This window comes from Nilaparvata lugens, chromosome 3, assembly GCF_014356525.2.
Source record: "Nilaparvata lugens isolate BPH chromosome 3, ASM1435652v1, whole genome shotgun sequence".
NCBI lineage: Eukaryota > Metazoa > Arthropoda > Insecta > Hemiptera > Delphacidae > Nilaparvata > Nilaparvata lugens.
The window spans coordinates 33,143,560-33,170,795 of NC_052506.1; the positions used below are offsets into that span (position 1 = coordinate 33,143,560).

The 27,236-nt window shown below is 33.6% G+C and overlaps 1 protein-coding gene across 1 annotated transcript in view; it reads left to right on the forward strand.

Moving 5' to 3' along the window:
* LOC111052624 (serine/threonine-protein phosphatase rdgC) overlaps positions 1-27,236 on the forward strand; it is a 262,290-nt gene that overhangs the window by 203,201 nt on the left and 31,853 nt on the right. Inside the window, 2 exon segments of the mRNA XM_039423565.1 lie at positions 14,125-14,274; positions 18,717-18,797. Coding sequence (XP_039279499.1) covers positions 14,125-14,274; positions 18,717-18,797 — 231 coding nt within the window.

Genomic DNA, 27,236 nt, shown 5'->3' on the forward strand with positions numbered 1-27,236 from the left:
TTTACAAAAATTTTCATTTGTAGTATTATTATAGAGTGTATAGCTATTATGATGAAGTATGAAATTTGAATACTCCTCAATTAGCAACAAAACACTGTATATATACATATATATGATACTATGTAACTTTAAATGAAATAAATTGAAATTAAAATTATTATTATTATTATTATTACTAGTAGTTCTGTGAACAGTAGACCTCACGCAGTATTCTTATCCACAAGATTGAAACTATAGACCTTATGGAAATACAGCAATAGACTGGCTTCTCCACACATCTGTGTAATCACTTGTCAGCTGATTTATGATGAATAATTCTAGTCTGATTTTACTTTCCTTGCTCTATTACCATAGGTAAGGAAAGTATTGCTTTCTGAAAAAAAATTAAGGTACCCCAATTTCTAAATTTCTATACGTTTCAAGGTCCCCTGAGTCCAAAAAGAGTGGTTTTTGGGTATTGGTCTGTCTGTGTGTGTGTGTGTGTGTGTGTGTGTGTGTGTGTGTGTGTGTGTGTGTGTGTGTGTGTGTGTGTGTGTGTGTGTGTGTGTGTGTGTGTGTGTGTGGTGTGTGTGTGTGTGTGTATGAGTGTATGTGCGTCTGTGTACACGATATCTCATCTCCCATTCAACGGAATGACCTGAAATTTGGAACTTAAGGTCCTTACAATATAAGGATCCGACACGAACAATTTCGATCAAATGCAATTCAAGATGGCGGCTAAAATGAAGAAAATGTTGTCGAAAACAGGGGTTTTCGCGATTTTCTCGAAAGCGGCTTCAACGATTTTGATTAAATTCATACCTAAAATAGTTATTGATATGCTCTATCAACTGCCACAAGTCCCATATCTGTAAAAATTTCAGGAGCTCCGCCCCATCTATGCAAAGTTTGATTTTAGATTCCCAATTATCAGGCTTCAGATACAATTTAAACAAAAAAATTCGAGTGGGAATGATTGAGCATGAAAATCTCTACAATTAATGCTCAGCAACATATTCACCTAAAATTGAAAATAAGCTCGAAATTCGAGAAAATGTGATCATCCAATTGCAAACTGTTGGCAACTGTTGATTCTATTATATCATTCACTATGGAGAGATAGCAGACCTCGTATGTCTCCAGCGCTATTCTCCTGTCACCAGCTGGCTCAGATCTTTGTTTATAAGTAGACTTGAGATGCGCGAGAGCACTAGCGTCAGGTGATCAATTCTCATAACGGCAAGGAAAGTTGTGTGAGTGCGCCACACCAGATTTTTTAATCTAATATTGGCGTATGGAGGAGGCTCCTTTTTCCTTTTATATTATCCTTGAAATGCAAAATTTCCAAAAAAAAAACTTGTATATACGTCGACGCGCAATTAAAAAAGGAGCATACCTGTCAAATTTCATGAAAATCTATAACCGCGTTTTCCGTAAATGCGCAACATATAAACAATTTTATGTTCAGCTGTTCTTAGTGAGAATTTGTGTGTATTTTTGGCTTCAAAATTCATAAAATAACTTAATTAATACAATGTGCAGTGATAATTAAGTGTAATATTTAACTATAATTTAGTGTTTTAATTTTTCTAAATTTAAAATTTGCATCTCATATTTATTTTGGACGAAAGTTGACCTTGAACTTCTTAAAGAACAAACATAACCTATTTTTTGGACTTGTAATCAAAATTTGGGAATGGAATAGTTTTGGGCCAAGCCTGTTGTTCCTTCCCAATCATATTTATATGATTTGTTATTGTATCCACGTATAAATAAATAAATAAATAATAAATAATTTAAACATCCAAACATTTAAACATTAAGAGAAATGCCAAACCGTCGACTTGAATCTTAGACCTCACTTCGCTCAATCAATTATCAGAATAGAATAGAAGAGAATAGAATAATAATGATAATAATAAACCTTCTTTAGATGGTTTTGGAGAATTTATATTTCGTCTGGTTTATAATTTTTGAAATTTTCCACTGAAATGGAATTTTTCTTATCTTCTGTCATTCTTGCTTTTTTATTATTCGTCATTTGTTTTGTTTGTAAGATTTCTTTTTATAAGTGTATTTTTCATTTTTGTCTGTTATATTTTCTATAATAAACTCCCTTCTTCTGGGGGTACCAGGACGAAGAAAAAAGGGAAAAAGGAAAGGATTATTATTATTATTAATAATTGCTGTCAAAGGGAAACCTCAATTATTATGGTAAATTTCGATACTTAAAACCTCAATTCTCTCATATTGCTAGTCGATAGTTGTACATGGATGAATAGTTGCAGAACCTAGACTTAGAAAATTCAATATTATACGAGAATTGCTATTACAGGGGTGTGGGGTTTCTAGTCTATAAATCCAATTTACTCTCTGGCGACAGACTTCTGTTCTTTGCTTCAATTAAGCTTGGCTTGGGATGGCAAAATCTTTCAGTGATAGAAATCTATGTAAACAGTGCAGGTATTATTTTTCTATAGATAATTTGATTATGAAATGATCTCTCAATCAATAGATTACAAATTTTATTCATTATTCCAAATCTAAGGAACAGGAACTATTAGACTGAATGAAAAAAATTTAAAGCAAGTTTGTATGATTATAGATTCATCCTTAGGCATTGCTGTATTATATCGATATCCTAAATATTTCAAATAAGTTATTTATAATGGCTTAGCTACTATTTGATAAGGTTTCTACTTATTTATTAAATCATAGTTTTGAATTAAAATGAATATTGCTAGTATACATAGAGATAAATGTAAATCCTGGTAGAAATTATGGCATAATTGAGAATAATTTCATTCATGAGCATTCAACCACTTCTGTTACATAAAGATGAACAGACATTTCTAATTCGATTGAAGATTTTTCTTTTGAATTGAAGTGATGAATCAACGCTGGAAACTGCTCCCTTTCTTTTCTTCTTAATTGCAGCTATAAATTAAATTAGCCGACAACAGAATTGAAGCCGATAAGAGGAAAGATGTAAAAGAGGGGAGAGAATATCGAATGAAGCAGCTCAGGGATTTTATTTTTCTCGATGTATTTCCAATGTTTGAGATTACAAGTAGTAGAAACATTTTTCTACATCAGAAGACTGGTGAATTGTACCAGAAAGCAATTAATTTCTTCCAAGTTCTTTCGCTCATTGAGAGAGATGAGAGAAAGCTTCCCTCTCCTTCTCCCTCTTATGATCTTACTCTTTTCAACTCTTTATCTTTCTCCTTTCTCTCACCTCCTCCCATCTCCTTTCACTCTCTTCCTCGCTACCTTTCACTCTTTCTTTCTCTTTTGAGCTCGTCCCTCTAGTCAGGTTGAATCCGAGTCAATTGGATTTTTCATCTAGCATTAGATCCTCAGCTCGATTCTCGTTCATTTTCTTATCATTTAGCCTAGGCCCGGAACTCATTAATTATTTCTTCTGTGTAATGAACCATTAACGATAAATGACTGTTTGTAAATTAATTGGAAAATCTAAGTTTTCTCAATCAGTGAGTGGAAAATTGTCAGCCTTATTTGAAGTTACAATTTGTCATCTCATAGTCGATTGTATAAATCTTTGGAATTTGGTCTTCTTCTGGAGTTTACAGTTAATCGATCTTTCTCATCTCATGAAGTATATTATCAATGCTATTGGTTCAATGTTACTCTTGGTTTAATTGATATCTGGTCGACGAAAGCTATACCAATGCAGCACTCTACCTGGAATGCATTTTACTCAGAAGTCCTTCTTCTATGGATATCTGCACGTATAGCTTTGCTTCTTAGATTTTATCATTGAGTGGCCTGATTCATGAGTCTTACACTTTTCATGCTAGAATGGTGAAATTTCTTGAATCTTGAAGATAGTACACTTGGAGTTGAACAATACTCGTATTCTTTTTGAACATAGGAAAACCCCAATATTTCAAATCACATTGGAATCATTTGTTTTTCGTTTGTATGAAAAAATATATATATATCAAACTTATCCTGAGTTAAAATTGATCTCATTCTGTGCAACCCAGAATAGTAGGATGTAAACACAAGAGAGAAAGAGAGAGACAGCCAGACAGATACAGTAATACAGTAGAAGAGTTCTATTACTATTATAATATTTCACCAGAGAAAGATAGAGGTGGATCGGAAGCAAGAAAGCTATAAGACAGTTAAAGATAGAATGGTTGATTGAAGATATTTCTCATTCTCATGTACACTAAGAATAATACAGACCCTAATGACATGTCACTTTCATTTTTTGTAGCAGTAATTGTTGTGTATAAACTACGAGCATTAATATATTATACAATTTTTCAATGTTCATATAATTTTCGTTGGGACAGTTCTTAACAAGAGAATTATTCTTTACTTCTGAATCATAGCTGTTTGAAACAGGCATGTACGGCGGGGTTGCATACCCTGCTCCTCGAATCAAGTGCGTTTGTACTTTGGAGATGATCAAGTGGATTGACTTCAGTAGAAATACTGCGATCTGGTAATGTATCCTATTACAAGGGCATCGCTAACGGGGATGATCATATTATCGTATTATCACAAAGCTGATAGCGCATTCTGCTCATCGATTTACTCAATCTTTTGAGTATTCAAAGTGCTGTTAATTTAATTTCTACCTGGAATATGATAAGCTTGAGACATAACAGCATAAAACTCTTAGGGCCGGTTTCCGAGCTCGGGATTCAGCTAAGTTCTAGACTTTAACTGGCTTTAAACTATGGAGTCAGAAAATTGGCTTTCCGAGTCAGAGCGTTAACGTAGTTGAGGACTTAAATAGACTCTGGAGTTTAGAGATCATGTTAGACCCTGAAGTTTATAATTTCGCTTTCTGAGTGAAGGTCTTATAAGTCCAGGACTTAAATTAGATTCTCCCCTCTTTCCGAGTCAAGGATTTATCAAAAATCGTTAAGTCCAGACTTAAGACAGCGTGATTTTAAACCCTCGACTGGGGTAGAGTTTGAATTCAAGTTCTAGACTTAACTGAGCAAACACAATTCAGTTATTGTTTTGAAGTAGATTAAAAGCCAAATAGATATCATGGAATACCTAAATTATTTGGATTAGTTCATCTAAATTCATAGTTCATAGTTTGCAAGTTCATTTCGGAATAAAATTGTATCAGAAATATGCGTAAAAAACTAACCTCATTTTACGACTGTGACATAACCTAAAAATGTTCAAGCAAATAATACAAGGATTGCCTTGGAATTTGTATTCCAATCTGTATGTTATTATTCAATGTCATATTCAACATATTAATAATAACAATAATAAATTATTACTTCAGTTTTTTTCAAAACTAATACGTTTTCAAACTCAATAGCCTAAATAATATTTTATTCCAAAATCACTGGATCAATGATCAATAATAGCATAACGTGAAATTAAATGTTCATTCATTCACCTTTCAAAGTTTTTGCTTTGAATTATAGGCCTACAAAGAAATCGAAACGTATTTTTACAATATAGTTTGGAGAGCATGCTCATTTGAATTGTCCCGCTGTAATCAGCTGTTTCCGTTTTGCTATATTGCCAACAATACAACTGCAAAATATTGTGAATTTCCCTCACGTTTACTGCGTTAAAGTCATGGACTCAAATAAGTCGAGAACTTGATAGACTCCGGAGCTTGGAAGATAAAATCGTGACTCAGAAAGTCAATTTAGACCCGAGAGCTTATTTTAGTCCTGGACTCTGTAAGTCCAGAAATTATAGATCCCGAGCTCGGAAACCGGCCCTTAGAATAGAATAAAGTGCTCTGAGGAAGTGAATAGCACACCAAAATAGTCCAGTGGCGGGATAAAGGAGAATTCAACAAACTTAATAGTTTTGGTACAACATTTCCTAAATACTTTTTCCAACCATATCCAACTGGTTACTTATGAAATATCTATATCCCATAAAAGTGGACCATTGAATCCATGGATTGTTCCTGGACTCAGAAATTCGATAAATACTAAAGATAAAATGTATGAACGGCTGAAAAAAACCACTGAATTTAAAACTAAAGCAAGACTTGAAGAATTTTAAGAAAATACTAGATGAATCAATAAAAATTGCTATGGAAATATATTATAAGAATCAAACAATTGCAAAGGTAATACTGAAAAGCTCTGGAAAAGAGTAAATGAAATCATAAACAAAAAGTCTGTAGAAAGTGAAGAAATTAATATTGATCCAGAGACTTTAAACAACGTTTTAACTCATGTCGGGGAGATACATGCTCGGTCAATTTTAAAGACAAATAGTCATTCAGATCTAAAATATTCTAAACCCAGACATAACTTTGCTAATACGTTGTTTTTAATTCCATTTTCTTCTCTTGAAGTGGAGGATACAATGAAAACTTTGAAGAATATTGCTATAGTGAGGTCCACGTTATAATGGCAGTGGATAAAGATAGGAGAATAGCGATGCCGATTCTCTGCATTAATTAATTATATTTCTACACTGTCAAAAACATAATTGGCATCGTTGTGGAGCTAGAAAAGGATAGTACCACCAGCTTTGTCGAATGATAGACAAGGATATCAATTCCAAATTTGAACAACTACTGTCATTATAACGTGGACCTCACTATAGTCCTGGAATTGATGAAATTAGCAGCGTTACTTTAAAACAGATAGCTGAGTTTATATCCTTACCAATTGCTCATATTGTAAACACTATTCTCACTAAAGCTTCTTTTCCAAGTCATTTTAAAATTGCCAGAATTAAGCTAATTTTTAAAAAAGGTGATAGGAATGATCCTTCAATTATAGGCCTATGAGTCTACTTAGTAATTAAGCTTAAATGACTGAAAAATTATTTAAAAAACACTTATTCGATTATCTGATTGAATATGATATTCTTTAGACAAATCAATTCGGTTTTCAGACAAACAAAGGTTCAGAAGATGCACTAAGTCATTTTTCGAGGATAGTAATTGACAGTATGAACATAAATATATACAAAAATGTGAACAAAAATATACTAATCAGGAGGTGCCTCAGGCGTTTGCTGATTATTTTTGTTCAACCTATATTAATTGCAATAGCAATAATGATACTTCGCCTCCCGAAATCCTCAATGAAGCAAATAATATTAATTACATTCTTCCACCTCTTGATAAACTTCAAATAAAATTTATCTCTGAGGAAGAAGTCAGCTCAGCCATAGATAACCTGAAAGCCACACGCTCTTGTGGACCTGATGGAGTGCCAGGATATACCGGGTGATTACAAATGAAATAGACAACTCCAATAGCCTGTACAAAATTAAACTGGTGTACTCCAACATAGTAAGTGATATAGGTTTGTAGGGAATTTCTTAAAGTTTATGTTGGTAGAACTGTTGCTGGCTATTGTTGGCTGCTCCGTGTTACAACAGCCAGTTTAGTTTAACAATATGGCCGCTACTCAAGTGGAGAAAGCTTATTGTGTTCTTGAATAAATTAGCCAAAACAAACTCTGTTACTGTTGTCCAGCGTCATTTCAGAACAAAATACGGTAAACCACCACCAACAAGGCAATCAATTTATGACTGGTATGAACGTTTTGAAAGCAGTGGATGTGTGTGTAAGAAGAAGAGTACTGGAAGACCTTCTGTTACAGAAGAAAAAATTGATAGTGTTCGTGATGCTTTTGTACGAAGTCCAGGAAAATCGAATAGATCAGCGAGTTTAGAATTGCAAATTCCTCAACCTACTGTGTGGAAAATTCTGCGGAAACGTTTGAAAATGATACCTTATAAATTGCAGTTAGTACAAAGTTTAAATGACAATGATAAAGTTGTACGTAAAAATTTTTGTCAAGAGATGCAACATTGTCTTGAAAATGACGACACATTGTTTAATCGCCTAATTTTCAGTGATGAATGCACTTTTCACATTAGTAGAAAAGTTAACAGACATAATGTACGAGTATGGGGAACAGAAAACCCAAGAGAGACTGTACAGCATATACGCGATTCTCCTAAAGTGAACGTGTTTTGCGCTTTATCTTGTGAAACGGTTTACGGGCCTTTCTTCTTCCAAGAACCATCAGTAACCGGAAGAATTTATCTGGACATGTTAACCGAATGGTTAATGCCTCAACTCCATGAAGATAGTTGTAACTTCATTTTTGTACAAGATGGAGATGGTATAATAAAAGGATGTAAGGATATACTCACTAGACCCTTGAAATTCATCTTAAACTTGGCTCTCAAATCAAATAAATATCCTACAAAATGGAAAGTTGCTAGGATAACACCCATCCACAAATCTGGTGATAAAAATATAATCGGAAACTTTCGACCTATTGCTTTTTTGAACTCAGCAAGCAAGGTATTTGAGTATATACTTTACAGTAGAGTATTCAATCTCGTAAAGCCTGTAATTTCCCCTTTTCAGCATGGGTTCATGCCTTCGCGATCATACTAATTTGCTGCAGTTTTCCCAATCTGTTTCCTCTGAACTAGATGTACAAGGTCGCGTCGTGATAACATCGCCAGAGGCGGTGAGAATCCTCTTGATGCGCGGAAGATGGTGCGCCATCAGTACCCTCTTTATCTCCGCGGTCAGCCAGCTTGCTGATAGCCGAGTGTCTTTTAATAATATTATTATTTATTTTCTCGACACAATTATACTTTGTGAAAATGTAATTTATTAAGATTATAAACAAGCATTTGATACAGTAAATTTCAAAGTACTTTTAAATAAGATGAGAGGTTTCGGACTGTCTGAAAGCCTTATTAATTTTTTTAAATCTCTATGATAGGAAATCTTATGTATTATACAATAATCAGAGGTCTCTTGATTTCACCAACACATCAGGTGTCCCTCAGGGATCAAATCTTGGCCTATTATTGTTTTTATTACAAATAAATGATCTTCCTGATTACATTGAAAAGTCCGGTATTCTGCTGTTTGCTGATGATGTTAAGCTCTACAAACCGATATCTGATATTCATGATTGTACCTTCTTGCAGCGGGATTTGGACGGTGTTCAGAGGTTGTGTGAAGTGGATGAATTAGAAATCAATATTTCAAAAGCCAAGTTCATGATCTTCACCCGCCAAAAATGCCTAGACAGTATAGTTATAAAATAAATGATACTTTTCTGGACAGAGTAACGAGTATGAAAGACCTGGGAGTCCTGATGGACCCAGCACTTGAATACAGGGATCATTTGGCTCATGTCATGCATTCGGCAAATAGATCACTAGGGTTCATTTTTCATAATTGTAAGCCCTTTACTAGATGTGAGGTCATATTGAATATTTATAATGTAACAGTGAGGAGCAAGCTAGAGTATGCAGCACTTGTTTGGTAGCCATCACAGAGCACTGCCTTTAATGATTTGGAGATTATTCAAAATAAATTATTAAGGTATCTCTATTTCAAAAAGTACATTACATTTTGTCCAGTAGCTTTTTCCACTGAAACCTTAAGGTCAACATTTAAAGTACAAAAATTGAAAACCAGAAGATCCATTAGAGCATTAATGTTATTATATGAAATTCTAAATAATAATATATTCATGCCAGATTTCATCAATTTGTTAAATTTTCATGTTCCATGCAATAGCCCAAAACTTAATATGCTATTTCAAATACCGTTTGTCAGAACCGATCACCATTTCAATTCCTACCTGAAAAGAACAATAGACTAAATCCATTCCTTGACCCCCCCATTCTGTGGTCGCTACAATACATCAAAAATCTTGTGAAAAATTATGCTGCTCAATTGATGAATAAATTATTATTTTTGAGCTCCAACACTAACTCTCTATTTCCCAAATGTTTCTTCTTTCTATATGTATCTTTCATCCAATACCCCTTCACTAACTTTCCGGAATCTAACCCAAACATCGTTATCTTATAATCTTATTAGTTATACTGAATCGTGAATATTTCATGAAGTGCGATATTATTTTCTTTTTTGTATGTTATTATAATGTTATACTATCATATATGTCATTAAGGATTGTACTGGAGTTTGTCTGTGAGTCTTTCTTCGTTTTCTTGGAATAAATAAATAAATAGATAAAAAGACAATAGCTGTTTTTCTTGATCTTTCGAAGGCTTTCAATACGGTTACTAATGATAATTTATTTAGAAAGATAGAAAATCTAGGAATAAGAGGCATTGCTCTTGATTTTTTGAAAAGCTATTTGTGTGATAGGTCGCAAACTCTTCCATTAAACAATTTAAACTCATGTGAGAGTGCTGTGCGGTTATCCCCTTTTGGATTGCCTCAAGGAACAGTTTTATCCCCGCTTCTTCTTCTTTTGTATGTAAATGATCTCCCTAAACTCAGTCTTAATAATGGTAAAATAGTTTCTTTTGCTGATGATACAGACATCATATTTTTGCATGAGAGTTGGACGGATGTTTTTAAAGTTGCTGAGGATGACATGAATATAGTCAAAAAATGGTTGGACTCGAATACCCTTAGTCTTAATATATCTAAAACCAAATTCATAAATTTTGCTACAAATGCAGGTGGCCAACCTAATGCAGAATTTAGAATGAAGTTGCATTTGAACTGTACAGACACTCTCACCTGTGACTGCCCATCTATTGAAAAAGTTAATGAAATATTAAATATCTGGGTGTAATAATAGACGAATATCTGAGGTGGAGTCCACACATAACTTTCCTTCGCAATAAACTCAAATATGCAAACTATAAATTTTACAAAATTAACAATATTTTCAACTTGGAAAGTCTTAGGATGACATACTATGGTTTTGTACAGTGTTTCGTTGTATGGGGTGGAGCCTATGACATTCACCTTCTTAATTTATTTTCAATTCAAAAGTACGTTATTAAGACAATTTAAAAAAAACCTAGGTTATATCCATGTGAATCCCTCTTTGTTGAATTCAATGTAATGACAATAAGTAACTTCATTTTAAAAGACTTCTCAAACATATTGTTAAAAACAAAGAAACATTTATCAGAACTGATAAACCGTTTTATAACTTAAGACCTGACACATCTTTGAAATATATGAATAATTTCATGATTCAAGGTTGAGCTTTATAAAAAGACAGATCATGTATATGAGCACTATATTTATTAATATTTTACCATTTGATTCTGAGTTAAAAGTCCGAGATAGAATGATTGATACTTGGATTAAGGAGAGGTTCTTTCCTTCACTGGGAGCGGAATGGTGATAATGTCAATTGGATTTGTTGTTTTTTTTCTCATTCAATTTTGTTTTTCATCGTTTTCAAGCTATCTATATATTTACTAGTTTATTCTTTCTATTTGATACTTTTTCAAGTTACTGTTTTATTTATTTATTCATTTATACAAATACTCTCACCAGCGAGCAAAATGTTTTTTTCTTTTGCTGGTGGCGCCTAAAAAATTATACTTTTATGTTAAGTTTTCAAGATTAGTCAAGTTCTATTTTATGTTATTCCTTAGTTTAAGATATTGGACTTCTGTTAGACTTGTCCATATCAAATTTTTGTTATGTATGATTTTTTTGGCAAATAAATTTCAATTTTCAATTTCAAAAAAACACTTTCTCATTTGAGTTTCCGTTATCTTGGAATTTCAAAAGAGTTTATCATAGAATATTGTATGATTATTCCGATTCAAAAAGCTTCCAACAATTTAATTAAACACTTTTATTCTAGTTGCTCTGATAAACATCTAACGTGCCATGGTTTTTCGATTATATCTCGGCTCATAGGCCACATAGAGCCTTCTGGTTTTCAGTAGCTGATTGGTACCATCTGACACTACAATTCAAGTAAAATGTTGATTGAAGGATTCAAGGATTCAAGGACGAAAAACAGGAAAGAGTGTGAGTTGTTCATGATTTTGCTGTTTCGAACCTTGTATATAAAAAATCCCATCAGAACTTCATAGAGCGGTGTGGTCTAGGAGGTAGAGAGTCTGCTTAGCACGCTGACAGTATAGGTTCGATCATTCATATTATTCTATCATACAGCTGTAGCAGAACAAGTAGGCTAGTGCTAAATTTATTTTTGCAATAATTGTGATGGATGTATTTTTTTGAACCAGTGTTGAGAGCTACACTCTCATCCTTACAGGATCTCTCTGTCGAAAAGCCATAACCATAAATTAATAAAAAGATAAACTACACTCCACGTGAACAAGTGTAAAATTTAAATAAATCTAACAATCTTCGACTACCATTTTAATTAGTTCAGCGACTAGGAAATTCCCAAAGTCTCTGTGTGGTCTAGAACTTGCTTCTAGGAGATTTTGTTCACATTTTTAGATAGTGAATAATTTTAAGTGAAAACTAAAAAGATAAAAATAACATTAATTTTTTTTTTTAATATCAACACTTTTAAAAATTCACTTAAAAGAAGAAAATAATTTTTTTGATCACACTTGGTTAAAAAATTTCACTCTATATCCCTGAAAAAAAATTTCTAATTACAAGTAAGTGAAACGATAAAAAGTGTGGCTCAAAATTTTTGATTTTGAAGTTTAAAGTATTTCTTGAGCTTAAATATTAATCATGAATAATCCTATTCTATTAAGCGAGCAATTTCTGTATGTTTGAGCTACACTTTTTATCGTTTGACTTGTAATTAGAAATTTTTCTCAGGGATATAAAGTTGAAAATTTATTTAACCAAGTGTGATCAAAAAAGTTATTTTCTTCTTTTTAGTGCATTTTTAAAAGTGTTGATATGTTTTTAAAAATTAATGTTATGTCCCAATCCAGTTGAAGCGTCGAACATGGAATAAAATTTTCTGACTTTATTCTTTTATATTAAGCGAGCAATTTCTGTATTCATATATCTGGTTATTTTTATATCTGGCTATTTTTATATCTGGTTATTTATGTTCTATGGATCTCGAAAACGGCTCTAACGATTTTCACGAAATTTGGAACATAGTAGGTTTATGATATAAAGATTTGATTGCACTAGGTCTCATTCTTTGGAAAACTCACTGAATGACATTAAAAGGATAATTCATCCTTGGCAAACAGATGATAATTTCGTCGTCTCTCGATAACAGAAGATGCGTGTGCCTGTGTGGGAGAGAGACAGAATTATTTCCAGCTGTGTAATCATAATCAGCGAGAAATTTTATCTAGCTAGACAATTTAATCGATTTGATCAACATAATCTGATTTGTTGACATGACATGATAATCCTCCTAAACTAGAGTATATCATAATTTTCAAAGTTGATCATTATTTGGCAACTTCAAGTGATTAGTGAGTGTTATTTTGTTATTCAATTTGGTTTGTATATAATCTAAATTATAAATTTTTGTTTTTAAATTTTTGAACAGAAAATTGAACCTGAATTCAAATGTATGGAACATAACCTACTTTCGGGACTATTTATTGTGTATAAATCAAAATTCGGGAAAGAAACAGTTTTGGGCTGTGCCTGTTAGTACTTCCCCAATCATTTTAAAGAATTGTGTCGGTTTATCAAAAGTCAATAAATAAATAACGAGCGAAGCTCGGTGCCCCGATATTCATTTATTTATCTCTTCAAAATTGAATCAATCAATCAATCAAAACATGTAGGGCCGGTTTCCGAGCTGGGGATTCAGCTAAGTGCTAGACTTTCAATAGCTGGAGTCAGAAAATTGGCTTTCCAAAACGGGGCGTAGTTGCAGTAAATAGTCACAGCAAAATAATATTTATTCTCTTATTTCTAGAATTGGAAACATTTTTCCTTGAAGAAATTAAACATTCCTAGATAATTAAAATTGCTGAAGCTTTAAGCTATTTTCTCTTTATTTTGAGCCAATTTTCTGACTCCAGCTTTTTATAGTATAGAACTTATCCCAAGCTCGAGTTTAGAAGATTACTTTTTCAACTTTCAGCGCTCATAAAATGTTTTAAAACGTCCAACAATGGAGCAAATGATTTGAAACTTATTGGAAATTTCTTCCTCTTTCCAATCATATCCTTAGGATTGGATTTTGACTGATAGTTTTCCAGTTTTTTGCTGTTTTTCAAGGATATCGGAAAATCTTCATATTGTATCTCGAGAACCAAGGTCTATTTATGAAAAATTCACTGGACATTTTTTGTTCAAATTTCATGTAGAATTCATGGTGAATACATGGAAATTAATGGAATCAATTCAATACAAGAAAATTAAAATTCAACGAACATTCAATTCAATTCAACATATTAATTCAATACTGTGATGTCTGTTGACAGCATAACGCTGAGCGTCTACTAAAGCAGATCGACACCGTGTACCGCTGGCTGCCGCTGGGAACCATCGTCAATGGGCGGGTGCTGGTGGTACATGGAGGCATCTCTGACATCACCGACCTCGAGTGGATCCGGAGAGTTGACCGCAGCAAGGTTCGTCAAAATTAATAAATGATTATTGGGAACAAATAAATGGAAATGAAACAAAACAAAATGGAGATAGATATTCTTTGTAGACTGAATATTACTTTTTCATTATTTCATTGGTAGGTGCCAAGAAAAAAGAGTTGTAATGCTTCACACATGATCCTTGAAATTATCACAAACAAGAGGAATTTCTCACAGTGATAAGGTGCGTACAATTTATGCGCCACGAACACGCCCAATTCATTTTTCATCAAACGATGCATACTATATTATATTATATGAAACCGAACTCCTGGTGACAAATGATTTTGTCGGAGAAGGCTTAGTTGTTGAAATTGTGCTAGACCCTGAGATCTGCGGATTTTTATCTGATCAATAATGTGATCCTAATTCTAGTGGTTTGAGGTCTTGGAATTAAAAACATAGATATGCGGTTGACTGACTGCTCTTATAATAATGAGAATAATATAGAGAATATTACAAAATACATCTTTACATGGATAATCTAATAATCAATCTGTCTTTAAGAGACCCAATACACATGTCTTTAAGAGACCAAATACAATATGTCTTTAAGAGACCGAATACACATGTCTTTAATAGACCAAATACAATATGTCTTTAAGAGACCAAATTTACGGGCACATCTGATATTGTAGTGGGGGTATCAAGTACTTATCTAAGATCTGTCGTCCTCGAGTCCGGTGTCCAAAGGGTGATGGATGAGGATGAAGGGTTATGGCCTCCAGGCATCGGGCTAGTGGCGTCAGATCGAAGATCGTCTTTCTGCCCCGCACGGCAAGGTCAGATGTCCGATATCACCGGCCATCTCGGTCGGCGAATTCGTAAGCCCTCGTTCGACAGCAAGGCATATTTACAGCACGATCCTCGAATGAGTATTCAAGAATACACACACACACAAAAAAAAACCTGCAACACAAGTCACAACTACTTAGTAATGCTAGAATAAATAACATACTAAATATTGTATTCAATGAATGATTTCTCAAGAAATCATCTAATGAATACAATACATACAATTTACATTAAATATAAAACTTGAGGAATATTATAGGTTTTAATTGTAGAATTTGAAATCTATAATGAATGGGATTATGAAAAGAAATTACTAGTTAAAAGAATGATGAACAGTTACAGAGTTACAATTGATGTACAACCAGTGAGTATTTCAAACTTTACTCACAATTTATTACAAAAGGTCAGAGATATAAATGACTGTTTCAATAAAAAATAGGAATATATTCCATTTAGTATAACTTCCTTGTACATTAGGATATCGTCATACATCTCAGATGTAAGACTGCAAAATTGAGTAAAATTAAAATTATCGAAATAAAGACAATACAACAATACTAGAAAATATTCATTACTCACCCTTAAATGGGTTTTCGACTGTCACTAATCCATAGCCTACAATAATAATAAAGTGCAGCAGTCAACCGCTCTGAATGGAAATTAACTATGCCATTAATAATTTAATAAAAGGATTAGCGATTTCAAAACTGATGGGATAAATAATTCCCAATAATATAAATTTAGTCTCCAGGAGAGAACGAAAAACTGTCTGGAAAAGACATTATTCAATCAGGCCAATAAATAATTAAGCTCAGAAAACATGTCTGTACTCTACAGAATATAAAAGCGGTCTCCTGTTCAGGTCTCCAAGTCGACCGAATCAGGATCAAAAATAGGTATCAGGGCTGGTAATATTATGCCTTAAAAATACCAAATTACAAAGGACGTGGTGGGGACGACAATAATTTCCATCAATATAACGAGAAAGGAATAAAACTAACAAGGACAGAATACAGGAAAATTCCCTCAGTCAAAGTAGAAGACTCAGCAATATAATGGACGTTCAACTGATTTTTCATGATGATTTTGCGTTTACAACAATTCTAAGTACCCTAGGAAAACGTTTGAAAACAATAGAGGAAATATCAGAATTTAATTACGTAATGTGCGGAATGACATCATGAAACTACTCCGATACCGTGAGAAAATCACAACGTTAATCCAGCACTCTAATGAAATTTTATCTTGGAGAAGTTATAATTTCGAAAAAATAAATAAATTTCGGCACATATATACTATATAATATACAAGCAATGTATAAGCATATTATGCTTACTATATCTGTCTCTCATTGTTTCTGTACAAATACAGATATAACAAGAATAGCATCAGATGATGGTGAGATGGGTGTGTTCGTGGCACATAAGTATGTACGCACCTTTATACAAACAGTGCAAGAATATGATAATAATCATAAAAAATTGAAAAATATTTATTAGAAAATATATGCTATTATTTAGAAAAATATTCCCTTCATTTCCAAGATAGAGTCTCCTCATCCGTCTTGAAATTTATCATAGAATTTAACTTGAGAGGCTGAATTCATATTCAGTGACTCTAGAGACAGTTGACCTATTTGCTTATCACATTCTCGTGTGAATAAGAAGGGACGATAATGATTTCATAATAATCGTTAATGGAATGATATTTTTTGTATTTATATTGTTCTAAGAATTGTCAAACAAATGTAAACTTGTAAGGGATTCAACTGAAACTTGAACTTCATGTTCAAACATAAATTGTTTGATTCGTGAATAGTGAAATACTCTTCAACTCAGGAGAATAACAATTTCAATATGTTATTTCAAGTCATCGATTCAGGGTGGAATACAGTTGAGAAAGTTGATACTGTTGAATTGATAAGAGTAATGAAAATTAGTTCATTCATATGCAGTCCTGTTAAACACATCAAGACTATAAAATATACAACAATATCCTGAGCTAAAAACTGTAAAAATCAAATGAGAAATGCGATTTTATCAACATACAATTCGAAAATTATAAAAATCAAAATTTAAATTGTGGAATCGAAACATGAGTTTCAAAAGTTTACACAGAAGTTACACAAACTAATATCCAGCTCTATTATCCAGACTCACGTGTTGCATCTCGTCTAAATCGAAATTGGGGCTTGACTCTAGAAATTGAAATTGAAGCTGAAGTTCCTTAGCCGAAAGTTTTCGCGAAGTTTTGAAGTTGAATAGAACTTGTCCAAGCTTTGATGTTGGCTCCCTTTGAAGATTTCCTTGAGGACGAACATCTTAATCAAATAAGAGTACTGTTTTAGCATCTAGTGTTCTCTTCCAATACACATGATGGCAAACTTAGAAGAAGGGTCAAACTTAAGGGCTTGTAACGTTATACTGCTACCAAAGTTAGCTTGTTTCTCATATTTGAGTGGAATATTATGCTTTCAAGGATTACAAAAGGGTTTTCAAGAATCTGAGCTAGCAATGAAAATGATCGATTGACAGTAGCATCCATTCTGTACTTATATGATATTATTCATTAAACTTGGAAGAAAATGTATGAGTATCGTCATTCCAATTACAAAGAAGAAATCATTCTCTGATACGATTAGTTCTATGACTATTTTGAATCAAATTCTATAGAAGAATGAAATTATTGGGAAAAATAATATTCCAATTAAATTAGTAGTATGATACAAATAGTATGATTCTTAGATCGAAATAGGTTGAGCCAGGACTTCCTATATACCGGACTTACCAAAAAAAATGGCCGCCGTAGGTGGTGGCCGGCATCGATATTTTAAACAGGAACTAGACGAACTGAGATTTCGACAAACTGAGACGCTCTCTAACAGCTGATTAGTGATTTTTTGTCAGTAGAAATTTCCATAAGACCAACACATACGGTGACCATTTTTTTTCTAGGCTCAGGTCCGGCAGTATAGAGGAGGACCTGGTTGAGCGAATTAATGTTTGTAATAGCTGATTTAAATAGATAATTTTCAAATAAGATTATCATTCCAATTTATTCAAGATGCATTTTTTTAAAGCCTTCATAACCGTAAAACTTATTAAATTTCGATAGTGCTTTGAAGTGCTAGGCTACTGTTTGTAGGGATTATTGATAGGAATTATATGCCTCTAATAAGGGCGGAGTTAGGATTACAGGTCCTCTCTGCCACACAACCTTTGAACAACGCTTAGAATCGAAGAGTGTTGGTATTTCCACAGGAGGACCTGAGAACAAGACTTCTTCCATTCCATGTTTTATAAGTGTGAGTGACATATATGTGATTATATGCGAAGGAGTGTCTGACTCAAAAATGTCAAGTGAAGTGTTGAGAAGTGAGAAAGAATAATTCATGTGAAGTGTTGGGGAATGAGAGAGAAGGAGGGAGTTTCCTAGTACTAATGTTTGCTGGATAAATAATTCACAGAGTCTCCTCCACAAAATTATTCTATCCCCTCTAGAAAGGAGGATACAAATTACTTCTCGTAAATCTGACCGAAGATTATCTTTGAAAACTGATTGAAAATGTCAGAAAATCATTATGTTCATAGAAAATAAATCTGATTCGAGTTTATCTCCCATTTATTTTTCAGTACATATCACTACTAAGGCCGCCTGTACAAGAAAGTGGCCATGTGCAGAACGAAGTCATTGATAAAATAGAATGGAAGCAGGTGAGAAATTCAGAATTTTTACTATTATAATATTGTAATATTATAGACTACCATTTATATTACTTCAATTCTCAATCAATATAAATATATCAATTCTGAATCAATACAAATATATCAATTCTAAATCAATATAAATATATAAATTCTACTTTTTATTTCCATTACTGTACTTTTTATTAATGATTACCATGAGATTTATTCGATTCATTACTTGAAGAGACTATACTTCAAATTTAGCTGATATATTGGAACAAAATTCAGCAATGTGCGACAGAAGAGTGGCATAAGAAAAAGCTGAAAAAACTTTCAAATTTTATCGTATGCATCATTTCATCTTGACAACATGAAAAATGTTGCAGAACTTTTTCTGGGAGTCTTATAAACGAGTGGTCATTTATACATTCATTCATTAAATAAATAAATTAAGATATACGTTACTTGAGTTACTGTTACTGTTACTGTTACTGTTATGAATGATGAGATACAAAATTTCTGAAGTGTGATATCAATTACATATTCTAAACATTTATTGAATCTGAAATTCTTTCAGAAGAGTCCTGAAAGCCGTTGAAGAGACGAGTTTTCTTAAAAAAAATTCTATCATAATATGGAAGCATTTGAGAAATTGAATGCTTTGACAAATTGCTTCAAACGATGATCGAAAACAAACAATTAGTGTAAAACAATAGCATCAATGAATCTAACTATGTTATATCCATTTTTTTCAATTTTCAAGTTCGATCATATATATTTTATTGATAAAATATGAATGTTACATTCCTGATCATCCCAATAATCGGCTGAAACATTTGATTGATGCCACACTAATATTTAGTCTACTTATAATCGTATATTGTGTACAGCAGCTGCATACATCCATACCTCGACTCGACTCATTTATTTATCACTCTAACTCCAATCAATTCGTTTACAACTTTCCTACTCATTCTAATCTATACTGAAATTCACTTCTCATCAATCTTAATCCGAACACTTCCTTTTTCACTCACGTTCACTTGTTTTTCACACATAATAACTCCAATTGATGAGTGTCTTGTCTGCTGAAATTGATTGAATGCGTGTCTCTACCTGCTTGGCGGAGAAAAACAACCACTCAAAGTTTGGGGGGGGGGTTAAGGTGTCAGGGAGAGTGCAGAGGAGATGTGCATTGACATGTTGTCAATTTGCCGTGTTATGTGTGTGTGTATGTGTGTGTGTGTGTGGTGTGTGTGTGTGTGTGTGTGTGTGTATGTGTATGTGCTACAACAGACAACAAATTGAAATTGGATACATGTTGTGTGATGAGAGTGATGCGGATATGTACCACCATTGCCAACCTAACAAAAGGATATTAAAAGGACAAAGAATGGTGGTGCCCGATGATACCCCAGTCGATGATTCTTCTTAGTGTCCTTCTTCTTTCGTACTTCATCTTGCTCTCTTCTGCTCTTTTCTCCTTTTTTTCATTTTATTAATAAAAAATATATATATTCTTCTATATATTCTTCCACTTTCAATTATTTATCTCTCATCTATCATTTTTCTTTATTATTCTCCCTTTCACTCCCTACCATCCATTTCCTCTGTATTATATTTTCCTCCTTGCACTCCATTATTTTCTTTTATTATACCCTTACCTTTTACTCCTCTCTACTAACTTTTAATCTTCATCCATAACTTTTCATACTTCTCATTGTCACTCCTACTTGTCATTCCTCCAATTTTTTTTTTTTGTATTTCATCTCTTTTTATAACTACTTTTTCTAATAATTAATCAATTTTTCCTCGAAAAGGTCACCTCTGCCTCTTCCCTCTAGTCTTTTTGCTACTCCTTTCTTCTACACTCACCCAATCCTGTTTTCTTCTGCTTTTTTGACTTGTCTTTCTCCCTCTCCTTATAATTCATTTTCTCCTTTTTCTCCTTTCCCATCCTCAGCTTCCTTCTCCCACTTTTTCATCTTTCCCTGTTCTCCACTTCTTTCGACGTCTCCTTCCTTCTTCTGTTCCATCATCTTCCATCGTTATCTATTCCTTCTTCTTCTTCTTCTTCTTCTTCTTCTCCTTCTTCTTCTTCTTCTTCTTCTTCTTCTTCTTCTTCTTCTTCTTCTTCTTCTTCTTCTTCTTCTTCTTCTTCTTCTTCTTATTCTCCTCGTTCTCCTCCTCCTCCTCCTCCTCCTCCTCCTCCTCCTCCTTCTTCTACCATACTTCTTATCTCCTCCCGTCTCTCAGCATCCTCCTGGTCTTCCTTCTCTACCACTCTTAACTCACCTTCTCTTGGTCATGCCGTTTCACTCTCACCTCTTTGAGTGTTCTGCGAAGGCTTAAAACGCACAGAGCACTCGACAGTGCTGGCTGGCACTGCCCTGAAGAGAAGAGGTTTCTCCTTTTAGAGTAAGCATCAGCAATGACTGCATTGCACTCTCGGCACGCTATCTTAAACAACAGCTTAATTTCACAAAGACCATTTTCAAAGCTCCTCTCACAACACACTGCATCATTCAATCTGCTCTATTCGTTCTTTTCCTACTTCTCACTTATTTTTCTCTCGTTGTTGGCATGAATGAGTCCACCATAACTTCGCTTTGTCCACCTGTTCTTCTTTCTCTCTCCTTCTTGATATTTTGTGAAAATAAATTCACCATAAAGTCCTTCTCTTTGTTTTATTTTCTTCTCTTTTCATCTTTCTGTTTTCTCTCTATGGCATCCTGTAAAAATGAATTCACCATAAACTCATTTTCTTTGTTCTCTGTCCTCATCTTTCCATCTCTCATTTTTCCTTGTTGGCAATTGGCAAAAGTAAATTCACCATGAATTTCATTCCCTCAGACAGAAATTTCCTGGCGAAGAGATTCATTTCTATGGTGATAATCAGCTCTTTGCGCGCAATAAGTTAGCTATGTATGTTTTCTTATAACGAATGAATTTCCAAGTAATTTGTAGTGTTTTAAGAGATTTTATTTCTGACTTTATATTTTTTCATTGGAAGATGATTTGAAGTCTTCTAGTGAATTTAATATGTTTTTCTGACTTTCATATTCTCTTAAGGGGCTTATTAACAGGGAATGTTCAGCTGGCACTTTGCATGCGGCACATTACCACTGAGCTCAATAAGAACTCGAGAGTTAACAGTGATTGGGGCGGCTGTGTTTTGTCTAGTTTCAATTAAAGAAATAGAGTATTTTCGCTGCTTTAATTCAAATTCATTAGTTGGCGTGTGCCTTTCATCTCTACAACAATAAATCACCTCTTATATTTTATATTTGCATAACATGTTTCAATTAATGAGAGCAATTTCCAAATAAAGCGGCCTATAGAAAGGGAATGCAGGGAATATAAAAAGTTTACACGTAAAGCTGCGTACATACTTGAGCGCCACCAACACCCGCATTTCACTTTTCATCAGCTGATGATATCTGTATTTTTACAGAAACATCAAGGTACAGAAATAATAAGCGTCAGCTGATAAAAGTGGAATGCGCTCAAGTCTGTACGCACCTTTACATTCCTCTTCTACTTGCCGCTCACATTCCCTGTCTAAATGGGTACTTGCCACTACATTGGCTTGCAATATTATTGGCGGCATGTAGTAACAAACCTGTTTGTTTTTACGGTCCGGTATGTGTATGATGGATTGCGACCAGCTGACCATCGGAAAAGCATGGAAAATAATTCATGCAGTCCCGAATTCAGCTGATCGCGAATCTTCTGGACTCGCTGTTATTATTGTGACGTATGACATTTGTTCCTGTGCGTTACGGAAATGACCGGAATATGTATTGCAGAGAAGAAGAGAAGCTTAAAGTAGAATTGTGATGACATTTCAAAAGCCTTTTTAAAGCCATGAATTAATTATCAAATAAATAATTGAAGGGATATTGGATATTTATTTTATTCCCACTGTTTTTCTTTTTTGCTTGAATTAAATGTAGCCCAACTAGACAAAACACAGCTGCTTCAATCACTGTTATCTTCAGTTTTTATTGAGCTCAGTGTGTATGTGATGCATCTCTACATTCCCTATTAATAAGCCACTTTTTGTTTTTATCCTTTTATAGAGAGAATACAGTGAGAAACTATGACATCTCCAAAATACAGTACATCGCATTTAAAGTACAGGACTTATCTTCTTTCTATGAACCGAAATTTATGATAATATGATTGTCAATAAATATAGAGTGAATCGTTTCCTCAATTTATTTTTCTCCTCCATCATCTTTATTTCACTGAATATATTTATATATTTTTTCATACAATTTCAATTCAATACGAAAACATAGTAAAGTCAAAATAGAAAAATTATACAATCAGAATACAAATTTCAAATGAAAATACAAAAAAAACAGGCTTCATGGAGGGGTGTGTTGGATAGAATGGAAGGAGGAGGAATTTAATACCTAGCCAAATCACTCTTGACATGCTCTTTATTTATTTGACTATTAGCTGAATGAAGCAATATCCAGTAAAGGAAAACCTGTTACTGGCTAAAACTTTTTCGTTCCTAGTTTTGTATCAGATATTCCATGTAATGGGTTACATCCATATTAATTTTTATACCAAACAATTAATGTGAAAATTCCATATAAGAATAGAACTATCAATTTCGATATTTTGATAATACAATATTTAAAAAATACAAAACAAGCTCCAAGCTCACAAAATATACAGAGTTGAAATGACGGATGTAGCTTGATAATTATTTGTACAGTAGGTTTCACTACAGATCCTATCCGAATAAAAAAAAACTACTCCTCTGTCGCTTCAAAAGATTGGCCCGCCATTTTGAATCCAACTTTTTTTTAATGTGAAGATGGTCATAAGATACATGATTCAGACACAGAAGTTCAAGAGAAAATGAATGGCGGAAACTTCACATCGATATCTCAAACCGGTTCGAAGTAATTTACAGTTGAAGAAACTACTAAATCATCCAAAATTCAATGAATGCATTGAAAATCTGACAGATAAAAATTTTCTGTTCTCAATTTTATACCCTATTATGTTGGAAGATGTTACTATAAGTGTTTACTTAGAAAAATGTGAAATTTTATAGGTTAATTTTTTTATATTTTTTCTACTCATTTATTTTCTCTTTCTATTTTTATTAGTATCTTGAGATTTTAATAACTTCGAAACGATTTTGAATATTGATATGGAGTTTTCGCCATTTATTTTCTCTTGAAATTCTGTATCGGAAATTTGTATCATAAGACCACTTCCCCATTCTAATAAATGAAGTTGAATCCTGAACGGCGGTTCCAAGATGGGGACCAAAATTTTGAAGCGGCAGAAAAGTAGTGTTTTCAATTCGAATAAGATCCCCAATAATACCTACTGCCAAATTATCCTTGTAGAACAGTGGTCGCCAAACTTATAAGCATGTGAGCTAGAATAGCATTTATAAATTAATGTTCTAGTGAGCTACCAATGAATATTAGAATAAAGAAAGTATCTTTTATTGCCTATAAAGATACATTTCTAGTGTTTAAATCTACTTATAGCAAAAAGTATAAGTATAAATCTACTATAGCAAAAAGTTTAACAAAAGTTGAAATATACATTTCAATGAGGGCAGTAGAACTCTTTTTGGCCATCAAGTATTTTCTTGATGTTTGGAGTGAACGTTCTAGCCGCAATTCTGATGCAGTTGTCCAAAAAATGTTCCTATATCGATTTTTTATGAATTACATACTTGAAAAAGATGATCACAAGTAGGTAGAGCTGAGCATAGCTTTAAACCACAATGCAACTTCAATAATAATTGGATATTTTTCTTTGGGGACTTGAGGTCAAATACTTCCAGTTGTAGAAAGTGATCTGAGAGACAAGATCATTTTAAAAATCCACAAATTCCATTTCAACTGAAGCCTGATCTCCACCAAAATGTTTTACAACACATGCTGCAAAATCTTCTGCATCGATCTCTACAAAAGGAGAGTTGACGAATTGTACCATATTCGATATGCTTTTAAAATCTTGAAATCGTTGATCAAACTGTTGACTCAAGTCTGAATTGTAACGTATTCTTGGTTATTGCTGAGATGTTGTGGAGGATTTTTCTCGTCATTGTTTTTCTTCAGACTGAAAAAGTGTTTATATTCAAACTAGACGACATTCTTTTCCCACATCTCAAGCTCCTTGGAAAACGATTTTACAGTTCAAATCATTCCACCGATGTCCTTATCTTTCCCTTGAAGCTGCAAATTTGAATCATTCAACTTCTCAGTTATTATCTGTGAAAAATGAAAAATTTTGTAGCCATGTTTCTCAATGCATGGTTGACAACCCAAGCATTTCTGTGAGCTTCCAAAAACTACCCCACGAGCTTCCGGTAGCTCGCGATCGACTGTTTGGCGACCACTGTATGTAGAATAATAGATATTAAACTGTTTCTATAATATCCACCAACCCTGTAGAATCAAATTATATAAATTTTGAGCCAAAATATAGCTCGTCCACCACAGCTACTGCATCTGTATATATATAGCTGCCCTCTTCCTGTTCTATCCCTCCTCCTACTTCCCCTCATCCTCTTCATTTTAGTTATCCTCAGCTGAAGACGGCCAATTTCCGGGCGTCAAAGGCTGTGGGCCCAGTGCATTAGTTGAGGGTGTGTTGTGTGCTATGTGCTGCGATAGTCCTATGACAGGAGACACGACTGGTCATTACACAGCTGTGACATGTTCACTGAGCAGACAACAGGCAACAGACAACACAATCTGTCAACTACCAGCGACTGCTTGCTGACCACAATAATGAAGAGAGGGACTGAGAGAGAGAGAGAGAGAGAGAGAGAGAGAGAGAGAGAGAGAGTGAGTGAGTGATAGTGACTGTAAATCTATCCAATTGAATTGAGAATAATAGAAATTTTGGTCAGTAATAGGATTGGCAGTATCTGTTATACTGTAATAGTATCTTACGTATCAAGGAAGGGAAGGGGTCTTTTGCAGGCGAGAATAATGTTTCTAGTCGAGGCATTAGCCGAGACTAGAATTTCATTTGAGCACTGCAAAAGTCATTCACGTACAAGTAACGTACACTTTTTTGTCATAATAATCTGTAGGAGAATAATTGAAATAGAAAACATTTCTTAGAACAGTATAATACTGAGACATTACTAAAAACACTATATTAAAACACAAACACAAATACAAACATTACTACAACATTACAATACTGAGAGCATTACTTGCTTGTGCTGACGTTACTACATGCATTCTATAAACATAACCTAGTTTACAAATTCCGAATCAGAATTTTCTGGAAGTTACAAAACTTCCACCTGGGGCGCTGAAGGTGTTTTTTCTGTAGCAGTTTCGCTGTTCCTATTTCGGAACTAATTTTAATTCAAATTTTATTTATTCAAACTCACAATATTCACAAACAGAACTAGGAAACATACTCGACTGTAAAGAAAACATATGGTTTCATTACAGTAGAGTATGCTGTAATGAGAATCATATGTCTATTTGTTCTGCAAACAGCTGTTTACCGGATTGATTTCATGCATTGAAAACAGCTGAAATTAAATGTCTATGACAAAAAAAATGAATACATTTCACACATGAATCAATAGCGTTCACATGAAAGCAATGGAAAACTGATTGAAAAAACAGACTGCTCTTGAATTTAAATAGAAAATTGGTTAACAAAAACCACTTCTTATACATGAGAATTGTTTTTTCAATAGCAGAACTTTAAAATACGTTTTCAGAATTAGAGTGCCACTCCCAGTTACTGCTTTATGTTATTGCTGTTCCATTTCATTTGATGTTTTTTCATTATCCCTCTACCTCACTATCCACGCCCAAGTTAAGATTCATGTGGGGATCATGAGCAAAAAGTCATTCTTCAATTGGAATTAGTCGGTCAAGACTCAGCAGAATTCTTCTTTCTTCACTCAGTTATTTTCTCTGCATTTTCCAGTGTATTAGTTCTCCTATTGAGCAATAAATTTTCAAGATTTCACTCAAATAAAGTCAATAAATGGAAAAATTCATCGAATAAATCGATTCATCATTCAATCAATACATCATTATGTCATTCAACAATAAATGAGGTATTATTATAACACTAACAATCAATCATCATCTCCAATTCCTCTGATTTTGTCGGTATTTGAAATGAATATTGGGTGTATGGAATTGTACAATACTGATGGGAACGTTGAACATAAATCATCGCGATATTACATGCTTCATTGAAATTACTGCTTCGTCATTGAAATGCCTGAAACAGCCGACTGATTTCAATCGTTCAGCTGCTTTCAAAGCATTCACTCACATTCACACACTGATAGAACAACTTGTTTTTTGAAGAAAAACCCAGCAGCTACCCGATATCGTTTGTAAATCTGTGCACACACATACACATCCCGCTTCTACGTATTCTAAAGCAACTCCTCCCTTCCCACAGATATATTGCGGGGGTGTACTTCTTCTC